Raw genomic sequence first — 22,374 nt, 5'->3', positions numbered from 1 at the left:
AACACTGCATCAGTATTGACATGAGAGTTCAAAACTCCCCATTGTGCATAAAGCCATCACTGAGGATTGCTCTGAACTTGTGTTTAATGTAAATGATTTTAGTTCAACTCTAACAATGTTACCTGTAACATACAGGCTTGTAATATATGGACCATTATAAGACAATACAATAACCAACAATGTATGAAACTGCTTTCATAATGATTACAGTGAGATGGACACCTTTTTGTATTTAGTTACTGGAATTGTACATGTGTATGCTTAAATAAAAGCCATTTCAAAACAGATTAAAAAAGGAGCTTTATTTGGTGTGGTGCCCATTACATTGGTAACACTATTAGATAAATGGAAAGTGAAGATGACCTATGTTTACTGTGTTTACTGATTAAAATAAAAGAATGTCAACTCAACTCTTTAAGTAATTGATACTTAAAACAGTAAAAGGTCTTTAACATATACAAACTGTTTGTGGAGAATTTTTTTTTGTTTAGATCAACTGTAAGAATCTGAACATGACTCTGATCAAGGTTTACTCATGCTTCCCCCCTCCCCACCATTTTCAGGTATGACAGAATGGTGCACTGCAAAGCTTCTGGAAAGTGTTTTAACACTCAGTATTTGCTTTTAATGATAACACTCCTGTAATTCTGATCAGAGCAAACAGCCACCATTCAGGGGGCCTGTCCTGTATGCCCTCCTTTAAAATCATGCTGTGATCAGGCTATTTCCTGTGCAGGTCAGAGGCCCTCAAAGATGACCTGATTCGAGACTGAATACTGCATCATTTGCAAGTGTGCATGAATATTGTGATCACGTCATTATTTAATGTCTTTAAGCAGAAAACTGTATTTTCCAAAGTCATTGTCATTTGGTGCTATAAGATGGTCTTTTGTGGCTTTGGCAAGTTTCATCAAAAGGAATTCCCTGCGCTCCCTCCATTCTTTTAGTTCCTGCTCCCCGTGAGCCAGCTTACACAAGTCATCCTCTGTGCACGTGCCTTTGAGGAACCTGCCAAAAAGTGACAGCAAATGTCAACCATCGAAAACAATCAGACTCGTAACAAGACACATATAGTACACGTTGTTTCTGATAAACCTACCTCTCACAAACTTTGAAAGTGCCTGTGGGAAATCGATACTGCCAGCAATTCTGATCATCCTCAGAGTTGAAAACTCGTTCTTTGTGTTTTTCTGAAGTGATATGCTGCTGCCACTGCTTCTCACTGTTGCAGTTTTTACCACAGAGCCAACAATGATTGCCAGCCTGCAAAAACAATTTCATTTAAAAAATTAACAAATAAATACATTTTAGAAATTTCATCAAAATATGCAGGGTAGACACACTAGATCCAACTATTTTCTGCTTCATCAATAAATAGCAGTAAGAACAGAATAACATTGTTGTTAATGAAAACACTTTCATGAAAGACAGGATAAATGATGGATTTAGCGATCATGGTATCACCCACTATTTGGCGAAGCCCTGTTACATAAAACTTTCACACTGGCCATCTTGTTCAATTAAAGCTGGATGCGACGAGTGCCGTCCAAATAGGATTGTAAAACCATATGCTAATTGGCTAACACCTATTCAAGCAGAAACCCTGGATAATTGCCACAATGCTTAGAATAACCAACATTTCCAAAAAGAACTTAATGTTCTATACAATAAAACTTAACAAGTGACAGAGCTTGTTGAACTCGACAAGAACGCCTTTACAGAGGTCAGCTTGAGGGATAGTTTTCCATAGACTTATACAGGATTTGACCTTTGACCTCATGGCCAATAAATAAAAAGGCACATTTAACGAAATTCAGCACTGGCTTTGCTTTCATTTAAAAAAAAAAAAAATTAAGACATTCATAATTCAGGATGCATAATTAGGGATGTTGCCACTGAACAAAGCCTCAATTACATTCTACTGAATAGGATACAAATAGACTTTCCGCTTATAATTCTGAAGTATGCTGCCTGGGGCACATGTGTAGCTAGTGTATTATAATGTAAATTCTTTATATACGAATCCACACAGCCACAAAAAACACAGACATCCACATCCTCATAACTCCGTCTAGTCTGATGACTAATTGACATCACACAGACTTTAGCGATCACACGGACGCAGGAAATATAATCCAGGCCCAAGAGTGTACTTAAAGTAAGCACAGGCTTGTACTCCAGTCCCCACATAGCTATTCCTCTCAATTCTACCCCAAACTCACATTCTGGTTAAGGATCTATGCCCAAGTATAATTCTCACCATTTCAGCTCCCATTTCGAAAGCCCATTCACTCTCTCTTTCAGACACCCCTTCCAAGTATGTATGAACACAATGAGATTCATAACTTTATGCACTCTTTGGCTTAATTTGGGCAATTTTTGGTCCTCTGTTTTCACCGAGGAAAGCGTTCCACGCTTGGGCTTGGTTAACCTTCATTCTACCTATCACGAGTCGATTAAAAGCTGCCAACTTATCTAAAAGGCAGAACTCACCAGGAAACAGGAATCATTAGGGACAATCTAAAAAACAAGGTGAAATAGTATCCACACAAATACAGTGTTGTTATACATTAATGAAATAGGAATGATTAAGCTACCAGGTAGTGTAGTTTACTTGCAAATTAGGGAAAGAACCTAAATTTAATAGTCTAGCTGCAAACATCCCTGAGCACAATATTAACTAGATGCCACTGAACTACATTTCATATCCACCAACTTATCAACTCACCACTTCCTCTGCGTAGTCAGTTGGCATGTGGATCTGTTTCCCATTTTCTCTGACCGAGTTAGTGGAAGTTTCATCACCCCAGCCAGGCCTTTGAGACTGCAGCCATTGCTCATAAAGTTGATCCATATCTCCAACTAAATGAGGGGACATAATGTGTTTGCCACGTCACATTCACCAATTAAATTTTACACATTAAGAGAGCCAACCGCTTCAACAAAACTCACTGTTGTTTTCCTTCATGTAGGTCCAAAGGTCTCTTTCTTCCACACTGTGAGCAAATGTGCAGTTCCCAATGTACTGACACTTCTTGCCAGCTGTCACATGCATGCAAATCTAAACAGAGACCAGAAAACATTTGGTCTCCATTATTCCAAATCTGAATATATTATATGTCTGGCGAATATAAGATGGGAAGACTGTGCTGGAAACATACCTCAAATTGAGATGGAATGGGTTTTTTGGTTGGAAGTGGTCTTACAGTTGTCCACTTTTTCCTTTCATGGGAACTTACAAGCACCACCCGCCTGTCTTTTGCCCACCTGAGACAGAAAGACAGCGTGACTCAATAATGACATAATGGATTGTAGTCCCCCACGTACACAAAGACATCCAAATACTTACGTGTGTCTTGCCTTGGCTGTGCAATACTTCTTGTTTTTGTCAGCTTCACTTAGTTGGCCGTTTCTCCAGCACTGGCCACAAACAAACATCATCTTCAGATTCGGAGGTCCAAATCTTCTCAGTGCACTGGGAAGCTGCTGATTATATTTTAAAGGACTTGTTAAAATCTGTGACTAAATATAAATTTTCCCTTCGCAACAATGAAACAACTAAAATAATTAAATGAATGTATATAGTGCAAGGCTAATGACAATGGCAACAGCTTAGAGTGGGGAAAATAACTACAAATTCAGCAGCAGATCAAGTAAGTTGGCTCACTTACAAGGAAATGAACAATGTGTCATGTTTGTAGTACTGTCATTTTAATGGAGGGAAAGAATATCAACCAAAAATCCATAAAAAACACATTACATATAAGTTATAAACTGATTTGGATATCATTGAGTAAAATAACACTGAATCCCCAAACACAGCATCTTACAGCTTGGTGGAGAAACCCCTGTTGCAGCCTCTTGTAGTTGGTCACCAAGTTTGCACACATCCCAGGAGGGATTTTGGCCTACTGCTCTCTTCAAAGCTTGAGCTCCCACAGATTTACTATAGGATTTAGCACTAGAGACTGGCTAGGCCACTATGATTCTTTAGCCACTTCTTTGTCTGTTGGCAATGTGTTTTGGATTACTGTAATGCAGGAAGACCCATCCACTACCCATCTTCAGTGTTCTGGTTGAGAGAAAGAGGTTCTCGTCTCGCCTTCTCTTAGACACTTAGAGGTTCACTGGCAAACTTAAGATAGGCCTGTACATGTGCCTTATAGAGCAAGGGGGACCTTGAGGGACCTGAAAGATTCCAATCCATAATGGTGTAGTGTGTTACCAATGCTGTTTCTGGTAACTGCAGTCCCAACTGCCTTCAGATTATTAACAAGCTCATCCCATGTACATTTGGGCTGTTCCACCAACACGATCATCCTAATCCCATAATTGCACCACCAGTTGTCACCTTCCCATCAAGCTTCTTGCTGATGGTCTTTCCAGCCTTGTGCAGGTCTACAGTCTTGTCAGTGACATCCTCTGACAGCCCTTTGGTCTTGGTGGTGGAAAGGTTGTAATGTAATACATTTCTTAGCCCTTTTCCACCAGTACTTACTTGACTCAAGACGTTTTCCATTACAACTGAGCACCACTTAAATGTGCATGGGGTCGTTATAGCAACCTAGCTAAAAGTCCTATGACGTCATTTGTATGCGACACAAACACCACAACGATGGAGATGGCATACCTGCTGCTTGCTGTATGTAGGGACCATGGTGTTGTTTTATTTGTAGCCATTTCCCTTGTTGCCAGGTTTCAAAAATGGCTGTTTTTATTTTCATAAAGGAGACGCTCTCATGACTGATCAAGTGACGTCAATCAGTGGCATGCGGTCACATGGTCGGACTGCCTCAGATTGCTTGGAATCCCAGCCAAGTAGGTACTAAAAAGGTTCCAGGTACTATCACTTAATGGAAAGCCCTTAAAAATGAGTTGAGTTGAGCCGAGCTGACCCAAGTACTTACTAGTGGAAAAGGGCTCTCTGTGAGAGCAGAAGTATCTGTAACTGACTAAATGGGTGTATGCCCAATCTGTGGGAGTCAGAATTCTGTTTGGGCTGTAGGGCATCAAATACTTATTTCACTCATTGATATGCAAATCAATTTTTGTTTGATTGAAATGTTGTCTCCATTAAAATGAATATACCATAAAAATAGAGACAGTTTTTTTCCCCTTTGTGAGCAAAAAAGAAATTCAGCAGAGCATCAAACAATTACTTCCCCCACTGTACTTTAATTCAGGACAAAAAACTGTCTAAAATACAGGTTCTTCATTTCCTTATTGTTAAATGTAAAACAAATGTTTTACACTTAACCATTAAATTCATATGTCAGAGACAGGAATTTTCCTTTGGGATCAATACAATTCTTCTTATTGTTATTTTATGTATGTTTAATGTAGAAATACCTACTAGAAAAAGGAAAAAAAACAAACACTGGTTTTACCTGAGCTCCCTGCAATGAAGCTGTTGCATTCCAAAACTTATTAGCCTCTTGGACAATGTTTTCGTGAGTGATACCTGTGTAATCCAGAAAACCAAATATCCATGTAATTTGATTTATATTTGAAAACACAGCATTTAAAATTACAGTCTTTTATGGGAAAGAAAAGGGAGCATTTCAGATGCAATACCACCCAGTTCTTGTATCATTTTCAAAGAATAGTCTTACCAAGCTCGTGCTGCATCATCCAGACCTTCAGCTCGATGAGGCTGTGGGCGTAGAAACAGTCATCCTCTCTCACGCAACCGTACCGGACTTCGTGGCGACAAAGATCCAGCTGGCAATGGGGACTCAAGGGTCTTATTTTGGAATACCGGACTGTATTCTCTTTCAAAATGTGGACCAGGCACCTTCAAATAGAATTTATACATATAAATACATAATTCTTATGTATTTCCAGAATATCTTCATATTCTAAGATCTAAACACTGTAAGGGTAAATCCTTTAAGTCACAAATAAAATGAAGATGGTTTCATGTGCTGAAATGGTGATTCACTTACTTATGATCCTCAAAGTCATGCTTTGTCACAGGATGAGAACAAACTGAAGGGTCATCTTTGTTGGTCTTGCTGATTATTCTGGGTTTGTGGTCAAAGCACACCTGCAGAACAGCACATTTCCCATAAAATATCTGTTTTAGGCATTAAACTAACAAGACAATAAACTATATATACACACCTTTATGCTATACACACTTTGATCACCTATAAAACGTGAGCAGCAGAAAAAGTGTCTCACATTCCATTCCAATGAAAATGAAAAAGATATTTACTACTGTGGTTAAATGAGCCAGTTTATTCATTTCGTAACTGTCTGCATTGTTTTCTGCATTTAACATATTTGAGCAAAAGAATCAATTTACAACGAGGCCAAAGATTTTCTCCTCAACTCACAAGGAAAAAACCAAACAAACAAATCCCCACATTTCCACATCCAGCAGCACTACAACACTATCACTACAGTCTATGTAGATGAATACACACTGATAGATATCCTACTCCACCATCCGCGCATCAGCACATTTATTTGAAACAAAACAGTTTCACGCCAAAACATTTAGCATAATATTAAATGTGAGGATTTTTTCCCCCTTGAATTTGTATGTCTAATTACTTTTAAAACACTGAACCGAAAATATTAATTTTTTTAAAGCAAAGATTTGGCACTTTAATATAACTTAACCAGAAGTACTGGTCCTGCCTTGCATACATCCACACTAGTTTTGGATAAGACACTAAATCAAAATACACACCCCACAGAGAAACATGAATATCCCATGATGCTCCTGCAAGATCTTGGGAACAGTCAACCTGATGTTGGAGTTTGGCCCAAAAGGATCGAAGAGCAGTTCTCTGGAAATAAATCCTTTCCGCTCCAGAGTCCAAACATCAATTTCTTCTTGGCAGTATGCAAATGTGCAGTGGCCAGGATACAAGCAATCTTTTCCAACAGCCACCTCTGCAACATTTAAGGTCACGTTTTATTATCACAATGAGTGCTAGAAGCAAAGTCAGTCATAAAACGTGTTACAGATGTTCCTCTGAAGATAAATGTGTACATGTTCTGTAGGCATAAGTAGGTAAAATAAAACAGGAAATAGCAGTGCTGTTGCATGATTTTTTTCTGCCTTGCTTTTCTGAGTGAAAGGTACAGAGAGGGAATGGGGCATATTGTTGTTGCTCCTTTAAGCCAGAGGCAGACTTAGTCACAGAGCTGAACTGACATCTGTGTTTATGAGAAAGCCAGTGTGGGGGGACACGCTACACTAAACACTGACACTGTTGTAATACACGTCATGCCTCTGATTTCAGAATGCTGGCATGCTTTCTGAAAACGCACACTGGGACAGCATTACGCCACATTTGTTGGTTTCAGTGTAAACAAGCAAAGAGGGAAAGGGACCAACTAAGAGGGATTTCTTATCTTATTCAGTCTCTGTAAAAAGGTGGTAAATGATTCAAGTTTAAAGTGGGGCTATTAAGCTTTTCCTTATTTTCTATGTCATGTATACAGTTAAAATGGTGGATGATCAAATAAAATACAGACCAAACTTCTATTTGGGAGTGGCGACCAATCAGAAGAAAGTTTAAAGACAGCGTAGCCTTAAAGGGAGAGGTGCTAAACTGGTAATTATATGATAATTAAGGGTTTTTTGCAAAGTTATCAAACAAAAAGAATGTGGAGCTGAAGATGAACATAACAAAATAAGCGCACTGTAACAATGCAAATGTGCAAAAAGAGCTTTGATAATTCAGGTATTTCTTGGCAAAACAAACGTAAATTAATGTTTTGATTTAGTGTAAGGGTGGGGAACTCCAGGCCGGTGTCCTGCGGGTTTTAGATATCATCCTGGGTTAACACACCTGAATCAAATAATTCGTTCATTACCAGGCCTCTGGAGAACTTCAAGACATGTTGAGGAGGTAATTTAGCCATTTGAATCAGCTGTGTTGGATCAAGGACACATCTAAAACCTGCAGGACACCGGCCCATGAGGCCAAGAGTTCCCCCACCCATGCTTTGGGGAATCAACATAAATAAATGAAACAGGTTGTGAGAAAGGCATTTACACTAAAAATAAATCAATCAATCAATAACTAACCTTTGCAAATGTAATAAGGTCCAACATATTGAGTTTTTGTTGGTCTGGGTCGAATGAGTTTCCATGTTTTGTCTGGCAAATGCTTGATTCGGCCAAGTAATACATCCTTTTTGCATTTATGGTCTTCCGTATGTAGTGTGTAATCCAACACTCCAGGCCCTGTGAATAGAGAAAATATGAAACAAGTTACACCAAACCCTACTTCCCATCCCATCCTCAAAGACGGTGACAAATTTGAGCTTACAGCAGAACAAAAAGCAGACAGTTAAATAAGTGTACTGTCAAAACAATTCCTCACCGGTTTTGACATAGCACACTGAACAGGCTTGTTTGAATTCATGCGTTTCAGCTAGGGGGTTCTTTGCTAAATCAACAGCAGCAGGGAGGCCTTTTACATCAGGCATACCCACAGCCATCCCCATTGGGGTGTGATTATTGTTGATCTGTAATAACAAAGAAAAACAATGGGTTATGAGCCTGTAACAAAGATTGAACTGATGATGGTTCGATATTATTGATAAACAGTAATTACCTGTGGAAGGAATGCACTTGGAGCATAATCTGAAACTGTGACAGTAGGAGGGGAAAAAATGCTTATTTGTGTATCAGATACAGATGGAGAAATAGTGATCTTAGCCCAAGTAAAGAGGTGAAGTAGCATACCTGGTTTAAAGTCTGATATGCTGAGACTATCCAGAGAGTCCAGTGGTGGTGAAATGGGGTCAAAAGTGTCCATACCAAAATACGCACTTGACCCCGACTTGTGATAGAGAGGCGGCAGCGTTACAGTGCACTGATGTGGACCACTAGGGAGAAAAGGGCTGATGTGCGATGGCATCAGGAATGGACTTGACATGGAACTGCCTGAGGCAATACTGGCAGGTAAAGGAAGAGGCCCCTTCACCGTAGGAATAACCTGACAGAGGAGATTAGGGAAAGTCACACGTCTGTTCAAATCTAAACTCACTGTCTTATTTATTTGCCGGGGATTCTGCTAACAAACCATAGTAGATTCGGGGCCAGCTTGGTCCAGAAGATCATCTAGGTCGTCCCCAATGATGTCCGTATCAAAATCTTGACTAGTATCAAGAATTGGGTAAGGCTTACTGGCTCGGCACCCATTTACGAATGTGAGTGCAGGGAGGGGATCGGACGTGGATGCAGACACAGGCAGGGCGACAGATTCGAAGCCTGGAGGTTCAGATGAGGGGACAGATGAAATATTGTTGGTAGAGGGGAGTTCATCCACCACTGCTTCATTCAGAGGTAGGTGCACTGCCACCGGAGGTTGGATGGGAGCTGGTCCTGGAGTCAAAACACTGCTATCCTGGGTTAACTGAGGCACTTCTAAAAAACACATAACAGGATGGACAGATTAAGTGATTTTAGCCCTGGCACCTTTTGATATGCAAATAAAAAGGTTATCAAGGACCGAAACTTACCAATTTCTATATTTTCAACTGAATCTGAGCCATAAGGAAACTGGAAAATACAAATTGTTATTGATCACCTTGTGTCTTGGAAAACTACTGCTACATATTTTCTTTTGTGTGGCTGAGGTTGCTTACCTTGTCACATGACGCATCTTGATAACTTGATCCTCTCAAAACATTCAAGGCAGGCTGTAAAATAAATAAATAAAATCTTTTTATGAATTCACTCCCTTATCATTCGATTAACACAGCAATTCGTTGAAAACCACCTCCACGAATCAGAGTGGTTTTACTTGTTTTGACCGTAACCGGGGACCCATTATGCTCCAAGCTCTGCATTTAATTTTTGGACAGAGCAGTTTTAGCTCCTTTTCCTTTAAGCAAACTTTGTTCTGAGAGGCTATTCCATTGTGAACAGAAAGTCTAAACAACAGGTGGAGTATGTGTGGAAAGCAGGTATGGGCTCACAGACAGGGACAACTGTAGTAACCAAAGCAACTGATTAGCATCACATTAAGCCAAAAGTTGTAAAATCTGACTCAAGCTTAACTTTTAGTGCACTCTGAATCCTGAGCTTTTGGATTGCAGGGATTACACGTTTATGTCAAATATTTTAGCTGCCTTAAGTCTGACATCATCATCATTTCCAGGTCCAAACTCAAACAAACACTGGTATCGCAGAGTTAAAATTGCCCTAACTTGTCAATAAAATGTTCCGTGTGGTTGCTCTCCCATGTGTTACGATAAAGTTTAACATCCAGGTATCCATGAAAAGGGGGCTTTACAGGATTGAAGTGTAACAGAACCTGAAGTTAGCAGGAAGTTAGCTTGCTAGTTTCCATCTAAAGTTGATCCACCTTGTTCTGACAGAGGGATTTATAAAAAAAAACAAACAAAAAACCTGCAGCTCTGCTCTCTCTTTGAACATCAATGGAGATGGAAAACTAAACAGGAATGGAGGATGAACGTGTCCCTGTTGGGCAGAGACAAATGCAATCATGGGGCAGTGAAAAAGATGCTGAAAACAGACCAAACTTCAGTCAAGAGAATGCCTGTGATGATCGATCCACAACACAGGGTTAGTCATGCACCTACTGAGCCTCAGAGATATTCTTTTGTGAAGAATAGTTACATCACAGTTTTAGTTTTAAAAACTAAGCCTGAAGATGTGATGCACATGAACTGTGCTAATGAACAGCTAGAGAAGCATACGACAATCACAGGATTTTTTAAGGGGTTTGTTTATAAATAAATATACAGAGCATTGCAACATGTAAAAAAGAGAACAGCCTTAATGGACATCGTAGGAGCTTGGACCCAGAAGCAGGATTTGTAAGTCATTGCTTAATTAGCAGATATACAAAAAAATAAATAAAATTCTGAAAAACCTAACAGGTCCCCTTTGTCATCATACATCCATACCTTACTCCTCACATAAGCTTTACGGATTTTCAACCCCAAAGTTTTGGCAAGGTCCTGAGTCAGCTGTGTGACACTGGAGTCCTGGGGAAACAACACAGGACAGTTACCGCCTTTGATTCTTTATGTTTTACAGCTATTAATAATCTCCTACATGCTATTCATGTTAAATTAAGATTTTTTTTCTCAAAATCTTTCACTGCACTATTTTACCAACCTGGAGAGTCTGTCTAAATCTGACAGACACCCCCCTCCATTCATAGTATTCTATACAAATACATGGCAGAAACATGGTGCTGTGGTGCAGTTGAGACCACTACTTTATAAAGCAGAGCTTCTTAAAGCATGGCTGTAACACAAAGCCTTCCTGACATTTTTTGTATCCAAGGTTACATTTGCAGTCCTTCAAGCAAGCAAATTTCTGTACCAGAATGCGTACAGAGGTTAGTGGAAAGAAAGGGTGTGGGTGGAGGTGGACAAAAATCTGGCTACAGACCAGACTTTCTTCATTTTTTATATTATCTATGATGATTCAAAGTGCACATGTAGATTTACTACTTTTATACCTTTACTACAAAGATCCAGTGAATGTAACGGCACATATTCATACTTCTGGTATATGGTTTATGCAGCACAATACACCTTGTATGAAACCGATCTCTAACTCTGACTTACTATAACAAAATCTTTATAATCGGTCTGCAAAATACTCCTACACGATCAAGAGTTAAGCAGACAAACTTGACATACAGGTATGCCTGCCCCTGAAGGTGCTTCTCAGTCATATAAGCCATGTGGCCAAGCAATCACCTACCATCAGGCTAAAATGTCCAATTACTGGTGATTTATGCTTCTGTTACGTCGTAACCTCAAACTCCTATAAAACCCTATGGTCTCTGCGCTCTACAAAGTCTATCTGTGGAAGTCTAAAGCAGGCTTTTGTTATGGTCAGGTTTTTCCCCCTTTCAGGGGCTAACATTGTTGTCCCTCACGCTTTTCCACATCTTTGTATATTTCCCTCGTATACGACAATTGCCACGATTACCCTTCAAGAATTTGCGGACATTTGTGAATCCTTATGTTGATGCTATGGTTGCTATTCCTTTTATTGAGAGGATGATTGTTATCCTCTCATTGATAAATTCAAAAAGTGCAGCAAAAAAGCAGATAGGAGGAAACAATGATGAACAGGCCAATCACAATATTTTGAGGCTGTGCCAACTTGACATGTAGCTACATTTCTCGGGCGGCGTATGTAAGGCTATGCTGTTTGAGCGGTTTGTAGTTATGATATAGATACCGTATTTTTCCTGCTGAAGCATAAATTCCCAGAAGGAAGGGAAACCCAGGGGGAAATAAAGTTCCAGCATTTTATTTATTTCTCTCAGCTGGGACACAACCACAAGATAATTAACACAAAGCACCAGCACAAACATAAATACCTGCGACAATGTCAGCCATTTATGTAGGTTTAGTTGTAAAGAAAACTGTAAAGACTCCCCACAGAAATCTGAGTCAGGCCTTATTAGCATTTATGCACTCGTAACACTTAACGCACAGTATTGTTTTCATTTCACAACATTAAGTATGAATAACTCAGTATTCATTTGAATCCAATTTTATTTATATAGCACCAACATTAGCCACAAGGCGCTCTATACTGTAAGATAAAGACCCTGCAAGAATACAAAGAAAACGCCAACAATCGCCAACATACAATGACCCCCTATGAGCAAGCGCTTTGGCAACAGTGGGAAGGAAAAACTTCCTTTTAACAGGAAGAAACCTCCAGCAGAACCAGGCTCAGGGAGGGGTGGCCATCTGCCACGACCAGTGGGGGTTGAGTGATTTGGCAACATTTGGTAATTTAAAACTTCTCCTGAACTGAGATTTGAGCACCATTTGTACGAAAGGAAGAGAAATCAGTAAATTAAGATGGCAGAAAGCAAAACCGATTGCTAATTACACTGAAGACCAGGGTATATCCGTCTATGAAACTTTCTTAAGTCCCGCTCATTTGCCAAAGCAGTCATTTGGTGTATCCTCTAAATATATCCAGTATGAGAATTACTAGCCAACTTGTCCATGGGATTCCCCAGGAGAAAAAAAAAAGTGTGGTGATTGGGCCTCCTTACCTGAGGCACTGCTAGAGAGCATTTGGCAACAGCCTCATAGGCCTCTTGATGTCGCCCCAACTCTTTCAAGGCTCTTGCTTTTCTGTACAGAGCTCTGTAGTTGCCCTCATTCAACCGGAGAGCCTTTTCACAGTCTTCTAGTGCTTGGTCATAGAGTCCCTATGGAAAAAAACAAAACATGTTACAGAGTAAGAATACTGAGGCATGGTCTGTGTGCACAAAACAAAAGTTTCTTGTGTCATAAATTGACAATACACGTTCAGTGAGTTGACTCAGGTAAGGGTGTGGTGTGTTGTTTTTCCTCCCTGAAGACAGCAGAGTGCTTTTACTGCCATGTAACATGACTCAATACAGGCAAACACACTAACAGGAAAGTGGGTTGATTTTCCACCAGTTTGATTTACTGGAACCCAGTCTCTCCCATTACTAAGTTACATTTTGATGAATGAAACCTACACCTTTCTGGTGTATTGTTATATGTTTTCAATTAGTTTCAAATGGATTTAATACATGACATACACTATAATTTATTATCTTAGAGCAAGACTAGCCATTTCTTACTATTCTTTGTCTTTGTGCTAAGCAGTTGCTATCTGTATTTAGACTTGAGAGGTATTACACTCACAAAGAAAGAAAGCAAATGAGCATATTTCCTAAAATGTGAAATTTTATATACATTTTTTTTTTAATGCGGAGTGTTGGTAACAATTGAAATCAAAGTTAAAAGCAGCACGTGTTATTAAATCACTGTCCAAAATCTAATCAATCTAGTGTCAGCTTCACCAGTACCCACCCCCTAATGTTAAGGTAACCCACTGGTCCTCAGGCTAAGCATTACTGTCAAACTGGAAATGCAAAGTGTAGCATTACAGCGAGTTAGCAACTCAGTAAGTATTTGAAAACCTTTAGTTACACTAATGCACATTTAACTGATAATGTAGAAAAGAACATGCAATAGCAAAGCCAGGTAAGGCTTCACTTTAGTAGAACTCTTGGAACACTCAGGACAGTGAAATGGTACTCTGAAGCCAGAGTTCAAGAATTTAATTCAGATTTTATTCTAACATTATGTCAATGTCAATGACAGATCATCTGTTTTATACAACAGAGATAAAATAACTTGTAAGAAGGCCTTAAAACATAACATGGTCATCACCATCATCATCACCATCCACCTCTACATCTACTAATCTGTAATTTAAAACTGTGTTTTGTGTACTGAATGGAGGATGCAGGAGCTTTTATTTTTGTTGACTTTATCACACAAAGTCGATTTCCATTGCTCGCTGTTTGATGCGAAGGTGAAATCGCTACTTTTTGGGCAAATGTCAAGTTTTGCAAGTCTATTTGTGATTTTCCTTTGCATTATACTCATGGCAATGAAGAATCTTCACTAGCTGAATGCACTGATTTCTGTACAGAGCGAGGAATTTAATTCAAGAAGAGACATGAAAAAAAAAGCCACATGTTTTCAGAGAAGCTAAGCACAGGGTTAAACAGGGGGAAATATAAACCGTCTGTACAGCTATCACCACGAGGAATGCGAGGACCCTGGACAATATCATGGATGAGCTCAGAGCAGTGATTAAGTTCCAGAAGGAATATGGTGAGTGTAGTATGATGTGTTCCAGAGAGACATTGCTACACTTTCTGGACTGCATTTAGACTGTGCCGAGCCCCTGGAATGTGTCCATCTTACTTACAGAGGAAACTTTCTCCTGTCAATGCAGTCTGAATTCAAAATGAATTCAATCTGAACACACTGTTTGTATTCCTTCACTACCAAATTGCTCTGGCAATCAGTTGAGCAACCAATTTGGCACACAGATAAATCTTAAACCCATTAAGTTTCTTATTTACATGGCAAATAATGACATTATCATGCTGCCTAGCAACCACATACCACTGGGTTAAAATAACCCATTTCTAGCATTTATGCACCTAAGAAACCTTATTAAAACATTCTGTCATTTTAATTTCACAACATCTTTCCATCCACAAAAATTTGAATAGTGCATGACATATGCCATAGCAACCATCTACCAACAGACTACAATAACAATTACACAGCAGAGCAGGGGAGCAACAAAAAAAATGGGCAGTAACTATATTTAACTGTATTATCTCAATATGATTAAGTATATCACTTTGCCAACAGCACAAACAATAATGTAGCTTGTTTTTCACATCCAAAATTTTAGTACAGAATCTTATCCTTAAGAGTTTTCCTTCTCACCATTATGCATTTTACTAACAAAACTAATATGTAAATTTTAAGAGCAAAGTTTGAAAGTGACTTGTGATCAATGCCGTGCTCACAACTTACCGGAACAATATTTAGGTATGCCGCAGCTCGATTTGCATACAGCTTTTCTAGTAAACCTGTTTGAACACAGATATCTTCTGATTCAGCATAATCTGCTATATTCAGTGCTTCAGTAAACATCTCGATGGATTTCGTCCATTCTCCTTCCCTAAACACGTCGTTTCCTTCTCCAAACAGATTCCACACAAGGTCCTTTATGAACACCTGGAAAATTTAAAACATCCAAATAAAACAAAACATACAAAGTGCAGTAATATAGTAATACGCCTTTACACAGATGCAGGAAATTACATGTTGCCTTTTATTTTTTTTACCCAATAAATTAAAATAACCTCAAATTTGTTTAACTCAAATTTTGATGGAACTGGATCACCGTCCATTCAAATTTACACTGCTTACCTCATACTGCTCCTGACTCCCAGGAAATGGAAGGGTTGATCTAGAAGAAAGAAATAAAAATGAAATTACAAAGTGCCAGCCATTAAATAAATTATGTATGTGTGTGAGAAACTGTAAATTACATTAATTACGCAGATTTCTTTTCCTTCTTTTTTTTAAGTAAAACGTCCTAAAAACTGTATTGAAACCAAACCATCTACTGGTTTGGTTCTGACTGTATTGTTAAGTTATACTAAATAGTAGTGACTGCCAGGAAGTAAAATTGTATTATGATTCTAATCAGGGTGTGGTTTATGTCACAAGCAGTTCACAAACCTACATTTCATTTAGATGTCAACACAGACCTACAGTCATTATCAAGCTTAATATCATCAACAGTCATCAATTATTTGATGCAATGTTAAACTAGTGGATAAATTGCTACACTAAAAGGTTCCATTGTGCCATTAAATGCTATCATGGAAACATTTTTGTCTTTTTTTTTCCTCAAAGGCTGTTTTCCACTACAGCTGCTGCCTGGTATGTAGAGTTGCATTTCTTCTTTTAAACAGTGGACTAGGAGGGCGATATATTCTAGGCAGTCCTTTCATCCAAGGCATGATGAGCTCCTCTGCATACAACAAAATACCACTTCGCTTGTTGCCATGTTTTTGAACAATTAAGTATTTAATGATTCGGTGTGAAAAAAATCCAAGTGGCAGACCCATTTCATTCATCTTTGTCAACTTTACACACACATACTACAACACAGTGACGGCATTCACCATAGTATTTTAAGTATCACTTTTGTTTTAAAACAAAATGCCCTTGGTGGATTAGATGAAATGAAAAGCTAAACTGCTTTGCTCAGCTCTAAAACAATAAGTGGTCATAAAGGAATTCTGCCTGATGCTTGAATACGAAGCTAGAAACAAAACTGAAGTAATACCAGTAATCAGCTGTCTCTCTTACCTCCAACTGATCTTAACAACCCAATGAGATTGTGGTGGACTGTTAGTTACTCTTAAAAGGGGGGTAGAAAGACGAGATTTTATTTTCAATCTGCTCCTTTACAATCATTCAATGGGTATTGTGTTATCTGACTTTAAGTATTTTAAGTAGTGGAGTTTAAGTATTCGGGGTCTTGATTGTGAGTCAGCAGAGAGGGGGGCGCGAGATCGACAGACGGATTGGCGCTGCAGCGATGCGGACACTATACCGGTCCATTGTGGTGAAGAGAGAGCTGAGTGTAAAAGCAAAGCACTCGATTTACTGGTTAACGTGCCTACTTTCACCTACAGTCATGAGCTTTGGGTAGTGACTGAAAGAACGGTATCGCAGATCCGAGCGTTAAAAATCAGCTTTCTCCAAAGGGTGGCTGGCCTCTCCCTTAGAGATAGGGTGAGGAGTTTGGCCATCTGGGAGGGGCTCAGAGTAGAGTGAAGAGCAAAATAGTGTAAAAAAAAAAAAAGTGTAATATCATATGAAGAAGCCATATGCTACATGCTTAAACCCTCAAGAAATTTATTTACACTGTAGGGGGGACGTCAGGGATGTCACCAGAATCAATACTACTTATGATTCCATACCAACATCCACAGGCGATGTATGCACAGAGGTGGCCATTCTTCTGAAACTGAAGAAGGCTATAAGTGTTCTAATCTAGCCAAACATGCTGAAGTAGAATACTAGAAACAAAGCCCACAAGCACAGGGAAAAATACAAATGGGACAGCAAAAACTACACTTGGAAAATGGCAAGTAGTGCAGCTCTGCTCCAACTCAAGAAAGGCAGATTCAGCTATGAGAGTACTTTGCACTCAAGGGTGGCTGACAAAGGGATGATGGTTCACTCTTAAAAAGCAGTGTTCAAATAAACCAAACCTTCCACGACACAATGGAGCTGTGATGTCAACTCTGAATGGATCAGATTTAGGGCGTTAAGTTGGTGCATGGCATTGATGTCTCATTTATGTTAATGTTTGTACGATAATGTTTAGGTTTTTACAGTAATGTTCATGTTAGCTTACCAGAAAACTTCTCAGCATGATGCTTGCTAAGCGAACACTATGTAATTTTGTTAGCCAATGAGTGATAAGCAAGAGGAAACAATTAAACAGAACTAGCTACAAACTTAAGTCCCCCCCCTCACACATTAACATTTCTTCTGAATAGTAAATGTCTTCCACCTATCTTTAGGTAGTTAATCTGTAGGTTGGATCATGTCAATAATTATTTAGTTTAATTGACATTGAACACTACGCCATCTGAGAAACTATGATATACAACTACATTACTGATAAGTAACAGTTTTTTCTAATTCTGTTTTACTAGTATTAAGATGAGTTTCCAGGCTTTGCACCTCTCAAATGGCTAAAGTAATGACAGAGAGCATCTTTAGGATGGTTATCAGCATCTGGGAACATCATCTCAAAGATAAGGGCAAGCGTCACTCCCAGTGTTGGGAAGGTTACTTTTAAAATGTATTCCATTACAGAATACATGCCCCGAAATGTATTCTGTAACGTATTCCGTTACGTTACTCAATGAGAGTAACGTATTCTGAATACTTTGGATTACTTAATATATTATCATGCTGTTTACAACTACGTGAATGTACTATTGCTGTGATTTATTACCGTTACTGAAGGTCCGCGGCTCCGAACCGTAGTAAAGGGACCTCTGACTAATACGGGTTCTGTGTCGGGCTCATAGCCGAAAACTAGCTTTACTTTGTTGTCTGGGTCAACTTTGCTTGCGAGAGACAAAGAGAGGCGTTGAAAGGCTGCTCCAAAGGAACTTATTGTTTTTGGAGGAAAACACGAACACGGTGTACAGTCGAGTCTTAATAGCTTACTTACAACTGGGCTCGTCAGGCACTCTTCTTGGCTGCGGTGGTTATTATTATATTTACATGCTTCCAGCTCTCGTTTTTGCTCGATGACAGCTCGTACTTTTCCTTTTTCTCCCTCCCTCGCTCACAGACACATAACGTGTATGGCAGTCCATTCTCCCTGCAGCACGGACTACACTGCCTATGATGCTACATTCTTTAGAGCTATACCGGTAGCATTCTGCCTATTAGCTTAGCACAACAACAACAAAAAGGCCTCTCTCACCCAGGAAACACGCAGAGAGAGAGAGCGTCACCCTGTAACCATGGCAACCGTAACGCTGCCGCCTGGAACAGCAGAACATAGCTGTCAAACAAAACCCAAACAGGCCTGACCCGCCACAATATGAAACAGGGAAGTACCGCCGTGTAATCCATTTAGTTCAACAAAGTAACTGTATTCTAAATACCACCTTTTTAAACGGTAACTGTAACGGAATACAGTTACTCATATTTTGTATTTTAAATACGTAACGGCGGTACATGTATTCCGTTACTCCCCAACACTGATCACTCCAGAGCATGTTCACTGCAATCGTGAATTCTTGAACTGGAAAGAAAATCTTTTTGATTTCATTTAAACCCTAACTTATGGACAGAAGCCGTTTTTAATTTCCTATTTGCACATTAACTTTTGTTTAAATCCTACTAGCAATTTAATTTGTATTACTAACCTTTAGTAGCGGCCCTAATGCTGATGTAACGTAGCTGTAATATTAGTAGGCTACTCTGTAAACATCCTAACATTTCAGTCCGTATTCTGTCAACACAATATGCATGCATTTTAAATAAAAGATCTGACTCCATGTTTTACAACAACTTTTTAATACATAGTTTAACTACATAAGAGGATCATTTTGTTTAAGTATTGAGAATCATGCGATTCGACTGAGTACTGACTACTAAATTTTTTTGTATCGTGGCATCACTAGATATGTTAATGTCAATGATACTTTTTCCTTCTTTGAATTTGGGTGAGTCAAACTGATGTTAAAAAAAATTTATGTATGTATATGTAAAAATTCAAAAGTAACTTGTTTGAATACCCAAGTAATCTAATATTCTGATACAAGGATATGAACTATTATTGTCACTGATTCCTTTTGCCTATGAATTTTAAGCTTTTGTACCAGCATGTTTCTCCTGTTTCTGCCTTAACCTGGAGTAATGATTAAATGAGTCAGTGAACCTCACCTCTGACCACAATACTGAGGAAAGTTGTTGAGGATCTCCTGAACCTAAGTAAGCACAGCTCATTACTCAAATTTTCTTTGAAGTGGGTTTAATGTTGTTAATGACTCGTAAACTTAGCAAATAAACTCTCATACGGTCTGACAATGTAATCAAAGTGTGAGTCGAAGTCAGAGTGTTTTAGGACACTGGCATAACATTAGCTTACAACCATCTGTCGTCAGCTGTCCAGAGACAGAAGGGCTGCAAGTCTGATGACATCTAGTGACAATAACCTACTGTGACAATACTCATAAACAAACATTATATAGTTTTCTTTTGTTAGATCCCTAATTTGAAATCAAGAGATTTCCTCCTCACATCAAGGCTTGAAGTGAGGAGGAAGTCGATAAGGTGGAGACGAGGGAGGAGGCGGATGAAGAGAAAGATGATGAAAATTTTAATGTACAAATCTTAAATCAAAAATGAGAGATTGTGGTTTTGCAGACACGTGATCGCTTCCTATGTGACATGAACTTTTCGGCCATTTTAGATGTGTAGCAATCCTGACACGTCAAGTAAGTGAATAACCTACTAAACATTATTATGCTAGAACCCTATGTTTACTTATAAGTATGGCAACTAAGGATGAGATAGCAATGGGCAGGAGAGAGTAATGGTGAACGAGGCAGATGAATTAGAGGCAGTGATATAAATATGTAAAAAAAAAAGAAAAAAAAAGAAAGAAAAAACATACAAGTTATTGGATGTGATCTCTACCGGTTATACATCTAATGAGGCGGACAGCTCTTGAGCAATATGCACATGACACCGCATGCAAAACCATAATAGAATGAAAAACCACACTTTCACGGACCCTAATTTTTTGTATGTAAACAAACCAATAAGATGATTATCAGATTATCAAAATAGTTGCCAAAGCTGACCAAGACTAACTAATAAATGGCCTCAGGAAAACAGTCACACACTGAAGAAAAAGAAACAAACCAGGGACACTTACTGGATGAACTGGAGGCCTTTTTGAATCTCCTGCCAGCGGGTCCTTCTGTCCAGGCACGCTCCAGACATGTTTGCGTGTTTTGTCCCTTTCCCCTCAGTCAGCACCTGAAATTGTATCAGAATCAGAAGATTCAGTAGAGTCATTTTAAAATGACAGTGAAAACTAAATAAATAATAAATTACTTCTCATCATTGACTGGACACGGGCAGATTTTACTAACTAAAAAGCTCCTTTGCTCAGTGTTAACCTTCAGTATATGATTTCAACTTATCAGGGGCTTCTTTGCCGCTTGCCTTCCATTATTTCTAGCTTCCGCATTTAGTAATGACGACATGCTTTTAGTTCCGGAAAGTGACGCTAAACATTTTGTTAGCTTGCGAAGTAATAACAGTAACAACAGAGCAGATACGGGTTAGTATAATGTAGAAGCGATAGAAAGCTACAAAACCCACACACCTGAAGAGTTTGACAATAAGCCGAGCCGTTGGGACCCATTTAAACTTAGCATCTGAAATCAAGCGCTCCATCATCGGACAGCTCACTGCCTCATGTAAATATTTTTGGGTTTGTCACGAATTCCATCAGCAAAAAATGCACACTGTGTGCTAAACAATGTGCACAAGTCTTCGAGCATTTATCACCTTCTGACAGTACTGCGGCCACGGCGCATAAACCCGGTAAATGAATCAGTCAACCCTGGATGCTCATAGATAACATGATTTCACCTGTCATTTCTAAACATTTTCAAAGGCACTTCTTAATTGTGGTTGCTAATCGGAAGAGAATATGGGCTGCTACCGAGTCATGCGAACGGTTATACTAGCTTTAGACAGTCACCCGTTATGTTCCATTAATTAACGGTCGGACCGAAATTAACTTTATTATTGCAGTGCTTTTGTGTTTAGACACGCTTTTTTTTCTTTCTAGCCACTAAACACTCTCCTCCATATGAAGACAGCACTGTGTGGAGAATACATTTATTTCAACAAAGTTTTACAGGAGAGGAGGGAAAGCGCTTCGTGAATATGTCCGATAATGGGCGCATAACAGTTAGCGCACGTGTGTTACCCGCGGCCAGGGACCGTCCAGTTCTCACCAGCCCTCACCATCAGCTAGCAAATATTAGCAATTTTCATACTGTTCCAAAATATACCGAAGTGATACAACACACGTCTTCTATGGATGCTGGAAACACGCGGACGTTACCAAAAACACGACGCTACTCACCTAAGTTTCTAGGGAGTAGACTGAACCTAACAAAGCATAGGCATGCCTAAGTTAAACTAGTTCCTCAACGCAAACAATAGCGAGGTGTAGCTGTTTAGCTGTAGCTAACACACAATAAATATCAAAGAAATGGATAAGAAGTAGCTGTCGTTCACACTTACATGAATGAGTCTTTATTCCGCACAAACCTTACATCGGCTATCTAAAGGGAGGGAAAGTGATTTTTCGTTATAGCTAAAAGAACTTGGCTAAATGTGGGATATCGCTGAAGGCCGCCCTTTGCTTCTTTTTCTGCTCTGATGCAAGCGAGCGCAAACATCGAGTCC

At 39.2% G+C, this 22,374-nt stretch overlaps 1 protein-coding gene across 3 annotated transcripts; it reads right to left on the bottom strand.

Moving 5' to 3' along the window:
* Positions 1–287: 287 nt before the first annotated feature.
* Positions 288–22,374, bottom strand: zc3h7a (zinc finger CCCH-type containing 7A). 3 transcript variants are annotated; one of them, XM_085156419.1, is made up of 23 exons: positions 22,210–22,374; positions 20,822–20,925; positions 15,760–15,799; positions 15,361–15,564; positions 13,035–13,193; positions 10,903–10,983; positions 9,616–9,669; positions 9,490–9,529; positions 9,051–9,394; positions 8,711–8,963; positions 8,580–8,614; positions 8,346–8,490; positions 8,048–8,206; positions 6,698–6,903; positions 5,946–6,046; positions 5,613–5,794; positions 5,388–5,461; positions 3,350–3,486; positions 3,162–3,267; positions 2,953–3,061; positions 2,729–2,862; positions 1,100–1,263; positions 288–1,008 (listed from the first exon to the last, which is right to left on the bottom strand). In XM_085156419.1, exons 2-23 carry the CDS (start codon positions 20,887–20,889, stop codon positions 819–821), a joined length of 2,985 nt encoding a protein of 994 aa, XP_085012545.1. In that variant the 5' UTR covers positions 20,890–20,925; positions 22,210–22,374; the 3' UTR covers positions 288–818. The 3 variants fall into 3 exon arrangements, with proteins under 3 accessions (XP_085012545.1, XP_085012544.1, XP_085012546.1); XM_085156418.1 differs by lacking the exon at positions 22,210–22,374 and adding an exon at positions 21,278–22,153 and having other exon boundaries at positions 3,350–3,483; XM_085156420.1 differs by lacking the exons at positions 10,903–10,983; positions 22,210–22,374 and adding an exon at positions 21,278–22,153.

The sequence above is a fragment of the Neolamprologus multifasciatus genome, chromosome 4 (genome assembly GCF_963576455.1).
Source record: "Neolamprologus multifasciatus chromosome 4, fNeoMul1.2, whole genome shotgun sequence".
NCBI classification, from domain to species: domain Eukaryota; kingdom Metazoa; phylum Chordata; class Actinopteri; order Cichliformes; family Cichlidae; genus Neolamprologus; species Neolamprologus multifasciatus.
Note: the sequence above shows the minus strand (reverse complement) of the source record. Positions and strands in the feature narration are given on the sequence as shown.

Excerpts from the sequence above, each read along its gene's own strand:
- zc3h7a (XM_085156418.1), bottom strand. The coding sequence starts at position 21,316 with ATGGGTCCCAACGGCTCGGCTTATTGTCAAACTCTTCAG. Across the intron at positions 2,863-2,952 it reads CTACATGAAGGAAAACAACA|TTGGAGATATGGATCAACTT; the intron begins GTGAGTTTTGTT and ends CCCCTCATTTAG. Across the intron at positions 1,009-1,099 it reads ACTTTCAAAGTTTGTGAGAG|GTTCCTCAAAGGCACGTGCA; the intron begins GTAGGTTTATCA and ends ACTTTTTGGCAG.